Source organism: Rhinolophus ferrumequinum, chromosome X (assembly GCF_004115265.2).
Source record: "Rhinolophus ferrumequinum isolate MPI-CBG mRhiFer1 chromosome X, mRhiFer1_v1.p, whole genome shotgun sequence".
NCBI lineage: Eukaryota > Metazoa > Chordata > Mammalia > Chiroptera > Rhinolophidae > Rhinolophus > Rhinolophus ferrumequinum.
Window position 1 is genome coordinate 36105389 of NC_046284.1, and position 9260 is coordinate 36114648.

At 37.4% G+C, this 9260-nt stretch overlaps 1 protein-coding gene across 1 annotated transcript; it reads left to right on the plus strand.

The window, feature by feature from the left end:
• Positions 1 to 8390: 8390 nt before the first annotated feature.
• On the plus strand, positions 8391 to 8988 carry LOC117025683 (rRNA-processing protein FCF1 homolog). Its single transcript, XM_033111713.1, has one exon. The coding sequence runs from the start codon at positions 8407 to 8409 to the stop codon at positions 8902 to 8904; it is 498 nt and encodes a 165-aa protein (XP_032967604.1). The 5' UTR covers positions 8391 to 8406; the 3' UTR covers positions 8905 to 8988.
• The last annotated feature ends 272 nt before the right edge of the window (positions 8989 to 9260 follow it).

The window sequence follows — 9260 nt, forward strand, 5'->3', positions numbered from 1 at the left end:
ATTATAAGAAGAAATCCAAAAAACACACATATACATAAAGGGTGAATAACATGTTACTAAGTAGTGAGTGGTCACTACTCATTGTTGAGTGGGTCAACAATGAGATCAAGGAATAAATCAAAATATACCTCGAGACAAATGAAAATGAAAACACAACAACCCAAAATCTATGGGAGGCAGCGAACAAAGTCCTAAGAGGAAAATTCACAGCAATGCAGGCCTATCTCAAGAAACAAGAAAAACCTCAAATCAACAATCTATCTTTACCCCTAAGGGAACGGGGAAAAGAACAGCAAAATAAGCCCAAAGGGAGTACAATGAAGGAAAATAATAAAGATTAGAGCAGAAATAAATAAAATAGAGACAAAAAAACACAAAAGGTCAATAAAACCAAGAGCTGGTTTTTCAAAATCGACAAACCCTTACCAGACTCACCAAGAAAAAGAGAGAGGACCGAAATGAATAAAATCAGAAATGAAAGAGGAGAAGTCACAACAGACACCAGAGAAATACAGAAAATTTTGAAAAATTACTATGAGCAACTATATGCCAACAAATTAGACAATCTGGAAGAAATGGATAAAGTTCTAAGAGCATACAACCTTCCAAAATTGAATCAAGAAGAAACAGAAACTCTGAACAGACCAATTACTACCAAAGAAATTGAATCAGTAATCAACAAGCTCCAAACAAACAAAAGTCCTGGACCAGATGGCTTCACAGGTGAATTTTACAAAACATTCGAAAAAGAATTAATGCCTATTCTCCTCAAACTATTCCAAAAAATCCAGAAGGAGAGAAGCCTCCCAAGCACATTTCACAAGGCCACTATTACTCTGATCCGAAAACCAGACAAAGACACTACAAAAAAAAAAAAAAGAATACTACAGGCTGATATCCCTAATGAACGTAGACACAAAAATGCTCAACAAAACACTAGCAAACCAGATTCAGCAATACATTAAAAAGATCATACACCATGAGCAAGCGGGATTCATACCTGGAATGCAAGGTTGGTACAATATCTGCAAATCTATTAATGTGATACACCACATTAACAAAATGAAAAATAAAAATCATATGGTCATATCAATAGATGCAGAAAAAGCATTTGACAAAATCCAGCAGCCATTTATGATAAAAATTCTTAGCAAAGTGGGAATTGAGGAATCATATCTCAACATATTAAAGGCCATATATGATAAACCCATAGCTAACATCATTCTCAGTAGGGAAAGGCTAAAAACTTTCCCCTTAAGATCAGGAACAAGACAAGGTTGACCACTTACTCCACTTTTATTTAACATAGTTCTGGAAGTTCTAGACATAGCAATAGGACAAGAAAAAGAAATAAACGGTATCCAAATTGGAAAGGAGGAAGTAAAATTGATGTTATATGCAGATGACATGATACTATAATATAAAGAACCCCAAAGACTCCACCAAACATATTAGAACTGATCAATGAATTTAGTAAAGAGCAAGATACAAAATTAATATTCAGAAATCAGCTGCATTTGTATACACCAATAATAAACTATCAGAAGGAGAAATCAAGAAAACAATCCCCCCCAAAAAAAAAAGAGAAAACAATCCCATTTACAATTTGCTTCAAAAACAATAAAATACTTAGGAATAAATTTAATCAAAGAAGTAAATGACCTGTAGTCAGAAAATCATAAGACACTGAAAAGAGAAATCAAATAAGATACAAATAAATGGAAACGCATACCATGTTCATGGATAGGAAGAATACAGTTAAAATGTCAATACTATCTAAAGCAATATATAAATTACACACAATTCCTATCAAACTACCAATGATATTTTTCTCAGAAGTAGAACATGTAACCCTAAAATTTATATGGAAACATAAAAGACCCAAAATACCCATGACAATCTTGAGAAATAAGAACCAAGTGGGAGGTATCACAGTACCAATCATCAAATCATACTACAAGGCTATAGTAAACAAAACAGCATGGTACTGGCATAAAAACAGACATAAAAAATAGAACAATGGGACAGAATAGAGAGCCCAGAAATAATCCATTCTTTATGGTCATTTAATCTATGACAATAGAAGCAAGAATTTACATTGGGGTAAAACAGTCTATTTACCAAATGGTGCTGGAAAAACTGGATTGACACTTGCAAAAAAATGAAACTGGACCACCTCCTTACACCTTATATGATAAAAAACTCAAAATGGATTAAAGACCTAAATGTAAGATGCGAAACCATAAAACTCCTAGAAGAAAATATAGGGAGTAAATTTGCAGACATTACTCTGAGTAATATTTTTACTGATATATCCCCTCAGGCAAGGAAAGTAAAAGAAAAAATAAACATATGGGATAACATCAAACTAAAATTTTTTTTCACAACACAGAAAACCATCAATAAAACAAAAAGGCATTCTACTGATTGGGAGAAAATATTTGTCAATAATAAATCTGATAAGGGGTTAATATCCAAAATGTGTAAAACACTCATTCAACTCAACACACACACACACACAAAAAAAAACAACAAACAAGCCAATTAAAAAATAAATAGAAAATACGAAGAGTATTATTCTAAAGAGGATATACAGATGGCCAACAGACATGTGAAAAAATGCTCAACCTCACTAATCATAAGAGAAATGCAAACAAAAACCACAACGAGATACCACCTCACTCCAGTTGGAATGGCTTTCATCAATAAATCAACAAACAAGTGCTGGCGAGGATGCAGTGAATGGGGAACCCTTGTGCACTGTTGGTGGGAATGCAACACCAGAGTGGTGCAGCTGCTATGGAAGGCAATATGGAGGTTCCTCAAAAAATTATGAATAGAATTACCATATGACCCAGCAATCCCTCTCCTGGGTATCTACCCAAAACATCTGAAAACATTTATACATAAAGACAAGTGTGCTGCAATGTTCATTGCAGCTTTATTTATGGTGGCCAAGACATGGAAACAACCAAAATGTCCTTCGATAGATTAATGGATAAAGAATTTGTGATATATATACAAGATGGGATACTATTTGGCGGTAAGAAACGATGAAATAGGACCATTTGTGACAACACAGATGGATCTTGAGATTATAATGCTACGCGAAATAAGTCAGACTTAAAAAGTAGAGAACCATATGATTTCACTGATACATGGTATATAAATAAAAAACAACAAAAGAACAAGACAAACAAATGAGAAACAAAAACTCATAGACACAGACAATAGTTTAGTGGTTATGAGAGGGTAAAAGGGGTGGGGGGTGGTAGATGAGGGTAAAGGGGATCAAATATATGGTGATGGAAGGAGAACTGACTCTGGGTGGTGAACACACAATGTGATTCATAGATGATGTAATACAGAATTGTACACCTGAAATCTATGTAACTTTACTAACAATTGTCACCCCAATAAACTTTAATTAAAAAAAAAAAAACACATAGACACAGACAATAGTTTAGTGGTTATGAGAGGGTAAAAGGGGTGGGGGGTGGGAGATGAGGGTAAGGGGGATCAAATATATGATGATGGAAGGAGAACTGACTCTGGGTGGTGGACACACAATGGGATTTATAGATGATGTAATACAGAATTGTACACCTGAAAGCTATGTAAATTTACTAACAATTGTCACCCCAATAAATTTTAAAAAAAATTTTTTTAAAACCTGTTAGAACTAATTAATGAGTTTAGTAAAGTAAGAGGATATAACTTAATGTTCAGAAAATAGCAGCATTTTTATACACCAATAAAGACCTGTCATCAAGAGTTAAAAAAGCACATTTACAACTGCATCAAAAAACGAAATACTTAGAAATAAATTTAAACAAGTTTTTACTTGTCCTGTATTCAGAAAATTATGACATTGAAGAGAGAAATTAAAGAAGATAAAAATAAATGGAAACATATACCATGCTCATGGATAGGAAAAATTAATACAGTTAAAATGTCCATATTATCGAATGCAATATACAGATTCAATGCAATCACTATCAAAGTACCCATGACATTTTTACAGAACTAGAACAAACAATCCTAAAATTCATATGGAACCAACAAAGACCCCAAATAGCCATAGCAATCCTGAGAAATGAGAACAAAGCGGCAGTTATCACACTACCTGATATCAAATTATACCACAAGGATATAGTAATCAAAACAGCATTGTATTGGCATAAAAACAGACATATGAGATCAATGGCACAGAATACAGAGTTCAAAAGTAAATGCATACATATATGATCATTTAATCTATGACAAAGGAAGCAAGAATTTACACTGGGGTAAACACAGTCTATTTGATAAATGGTGCTGGAAATATTGGACTGATACATACAAAAAAGAATGAAACCAGATCACCTTCTTACACTATACATAAGAATAAACTCAAAATTGATTACAGATTTAAATGTAAGAACGGAAACCATAAAATTCCTTGAAGAAAATATAGGAAGTAAACTTACAAACAGTACCTCTAGTAATATATATATATATATATATATATATATATATATATATATATATATATATTTAGGATATTTATTTATTTATTTATTTATTTATTTATTTATTTATTTTAACGATGGCACTGTTCACAGTGGCCAATGCGGGGATCGAATCAGCAACCTTCGTGTTATTAGCACCATGCTCTAACTAACTGAACTAACTGGCCAGTCACCCCTAGTAATATTTTTACTGATATATCCCCATGGGCAAGGGAAGCAAAAGAAAAAATAAACAAATGGGACGAGATCAAACTAAAAAGTTTTTTCACAGCAAAGGAAACCATTAACAAAACAAAAAGACACCCTACTGAATGGGAGAAGATATTTGCCAGTGATACATCTGATAAGGGGTTAATCTCAAAAATTTGTTTAAAAAATTCACGGAACACAACACCAAAAAAACCCAAACAACCAAAATAAAAAAATGGGCAGAGGACATGAAGAGACATTTCTCTAAAGAGGACATACAGATGGATAATAGACATATGAAAAGATACTCAACATCACTAATCATTAGAGAAATGCAAATAAAAACCACGAGATACCACCTCACTCCTGTCAGAATGGCTATCATCAATAAACCAACAAACAACAAGTGCTGGAGAGGATGTGGAGAAAAGGAAACCTTCTTGCACTGTAGGTGGGATTGCAAATTGGTGCCGCCACTATGGAAAACAGTATGGAGGCTCCTCAGAAAATTAAAAATAGAACTACCTCGTTATGACCCAGAAATTCCACTCCTGGGCATTTATCCAAAGAAATCCAAAGCACTACATTGAAAAAATATATGCACCCCTATGTTCACTACAGCGCTATTCACAATAGCCTAGATATGGAAACAACCAAAGTGCCCATAAATAGATAATTGGACACAGAAATTGAGGTACATTTATACAATGGAGTATTACTCTGCTATAAAAAATGGAAATCTTACTATTTGCAACAACTTGGATAGGCACAGAAGATATTATGCTAAATGAAAAGAGTCAGACTGAGAAACACAATTACCACATAACACCACTTATATGTGGAATCTAAAGACAGAATAAATGAGCAAGCAAAACAGAAATAGAGATACAGAGAAAAAAATTATGGATACAAGATAAGAGGGGGTGTTGGGAGATGCGGAGTAGGTGAAGAAATTAGAAAGTACAAATTGGTAGTCACAAAATATTCACAGGGATGTGTAATACAGTATGGGGACTATAATCAATAATGTTGTAAAGAATATGTAGGGTGCCAGATGGGTACTGGACTTATCAGGGGGATCACTTCACAGATTGTGTAGATGCCTCACCATTGCACTGTACACCTGAAGCTCAAACAGAATACTACTGAAAGTCAACGATAATGAAATATATATGTGCTCACTTCAGCAGCACATATACGAAAATGAAATGTGTGTGTGTGTGTGTGTGTGTGTGTGTGTGATATACGAGATCTGAAACTTAAGTTCGTGAACTTGCCACCATTCACTTACATTGGCAGCACTGTACAAACAGTTCAGTTTGGTTTCATAACCTTGGTATATCAGTGTCTCACAGCTGTGTTCGTGTTGACATGTGGTGGTGTCTTGCTGAAAGGCACATTATTGTTGTTGCATGTTTTTGTGTAATGTTGCAAGAATGTCTGAGCTTGAGTTAGAACAACAAACAAACATTAAATTTTCTAGAGGGCGGGTGCCTGTAAGGCACCATCACATGACTGAGAAGCATGAGATAGAGGAAGTTACTTGGGTCTTTAGATAACACCCACATTCTGTAGGGTATGTCCAGAGGGCTTAAGACCATCAGCCTGCGGCAACCCTGCTTACGTTAATGCCCCTCCACCCAGCACAAAAATGTATATAACCCATGATTGAGCTGCAAGAAAGAGAGACTTGATCAGAACTCCTGTCTTGTCTCTGGTCTTTGTGTCTCCCATTTTCCTCCCTTCTAGGTACTTCGGGGTCCCTCGTGTAGTGTCCCGCGGGTCGGGACAACTGGTGCCCAACGTGGGGCCTGAAGTCTCCTAGAAGACGAGACGCCTGAGTTCGTCCCGTCTAAGGAGCTACAGCATATTTCTTCTTTGATCACCATAAGACTATCCAACTTGTGGGAGATCTGTACAGGCACAAAAATGACTGCTACACCCTGGCTCCTGCTACTGGTCTTGCCTCTCGTCCGTTCTGGTCTTGACCCTGGAAAAGTTAACATCAACAAGCTCAGACAGCTAACGGGACAACGACCCCCATGTGACTGCGACAGAGGTAACCTTCGGGGGGCACCATCTACCTCGGTCCTCAAAACCGTAAGTTGTCAAGACAAAATAGCATACCTCATCACATCTGAGACTGTATCCACGACCAAATGGGTCTGTACTTCCTCTCCCCAATATAAACAAGAAAAACCTCAGCCTTGTCCCGCTGAATGCTCTACTATTTACCCTATTATTCATAGTTCTTGTTACAATACCTATAAAACATGTACAAAAGATAACTCCTCTTTTTATACGGCTGTCATGACAAGCACTGCTCCCGCTGTCCCTCATTCTGACTGGTCTAACACCCCTGCTGCGGTTGGCATTGGTTCCTATAAACCCGCACCCTGCGCGGCATCTAATACGTTAGGAAAAAATATTTGCTGGCAGATCGAATCCCCTATACCATATGTTTCTGACGGCGGGGGTCCAGCCGATCTCCAATCCAATGAAAAACGCATTAAAAAATTTGCTGAAATACAAAAGACCTTTAACCCTAAACTTACCTATCACCCTTTGGCCCACCCTAAAAAACCGGGTCACGTGGACATTGATCCTCAGACTTTTGACATTCTTAGTTCTACCCACAAGTTATTGCTTTCTGTTAATTCATCCTACGCCACAGACTGCTGGCTGTGTTTACTACAAGGCACCCCTTTACCATTAGCTATACCCTACCCCTTTGTCACCTCTACTACCAATAATTCATGCAACATAGCTCTCCCTTTTTTAGTCCAACCCCTTGGCTTTAACAATACCCCGTGCATCCTCTCTCCCATTCAAAACGATACTACAGAGGTTAATTTAGGAAGCCTCTCCTTTACAAATTGCTCCTCCTTCATTAATGTATCCTCTCCTATGTGTGCACCCAATGGATCGGTATATATTTGTGGAAGTAATTATGCCTACACCTATTTACCACAAAACTGGACAGGAGTTTGTACCCTAGGCTCCCTCCTCCCAGATGTATCCATCATTCCAGGAGATGAGCCAGTCCCTATCCCGACTTTCGAACATATTGCAGGACGCACTAAACATGCAGTCCATTTTATTCCCTTATTAGCGGGTCTAGGCATCACCACCGCACTTGCCACCGGGTCCGCAGGGATAGGACATTCCCTAGTACAATACCATAAATTATCTGGACAACTCATATCAGATGTCCAGGTACTCTCAGAAACTATCCAAGATCTTCAAGATCAGGTTGATTCCCTAGCAGAAGTTGTCCTCCAAAACAGGAGGGGATTAGATTTACTTACTGCAGAAAAAGGGGGCATCTGTCTGGCCCTCGGAGAAAAATGCTGTTTTTATGCTAACAAATCTGGAATTGTTCGTGACAGAGTCAAAAATTACAAGAAGACCTTGAAAAAAGAAGAAGAGACCTCCTTTCCAACCCTCTCTGGACCGGATTCAATGGACTTTTACCCTACTTACTACCCCTGCTTGGCCCCATACTCGGGTGCTTTATCCTACTATCACTGGGACCCATCCTCCTCAATAAACTCATGCGCTTTCTCAGAAAACAAATAGAGGCCTTGCAGGCCAAGCCCATACAGGTCCATTACACCCGACTGGAGATGCAAGAGCGAGGAGATCCCTATCTCCAATAACAGGAGTCATAAAACAGGACTCCTCGAAACAAGAGTGTGGCGTGAACATGGGGAAGCAAAAGAAAACAAGGAAGTATGCGACCATGAAGCGAATGCTTAGTCTCAGAGATCAGAGGCTGAAAGAAAAGGATAGGTTAAAACCTAAAAAGAAACAAAAGAAAGATCCCAGTGCACTCAAGGAAAGAGAAGTCCCCCAACACCCTTCCTGCCTATTCTTCCAGTATAACACACAGCTGGGCCCACCTTACCACATCCTGGTTGATACCAATTTTATCAACTTTTCCATTAAAGCCAAACTAGACTTAGTTCAGTCAATGATGGACTGTCTGTATGCCAAGTGTATCCCTTGTATAACTGACTGTGTAATGGCTGAAATTGAGAAACTGAGGCAAAAGTATCGAGTGGCTCTAAGGATTGCCAAGGATCCAAGATTTGAACGATTACCATGCACACACAAAGGAACCTATGCAGATGACTGCTTAGTACAGAGAGTAACTCAGCACAAGTGTTACATTGTGGCTACGGTGGACCGGGACCTTAAATGAAGAATCAGGAAAATCCCCGGAGTTCCCATCATGTACATTTCTAACCATAGGTACAACATTGAGCGGATGCCAGATGATTATGGAGCCCCTCAATTCTAATTCTTAAAAGATAAAAATCCTCTGCTTTCCTTCAACCAATTTTCTGTTTCCAGTTTATGAAACACGCTACAGCATGAATTATTATTCCACTCACCCGTTTGCTCTATTATGAGTTGAATATGGTTAAAGACACTTTTTAAATGTTGTTTTGAAAATGATATTTTTGTATCATTTTAAAATTTGTTACATCTTTTTATAAATCCAATGACTGCTCACAAAAAAAAAAAAAAAACAGGACTCCTCCCCTGTGAGATGAA

Bases quoted from the DNA above. Each gene is read 5' to 3' on its own strand.
- LOC117025683 (XM_033111713.1), top strand. From the start codon at position 8,407: ATGGGGAAGCAAAAGAAAACAAGGAAGTATGCGACCATGAAGCGAATG.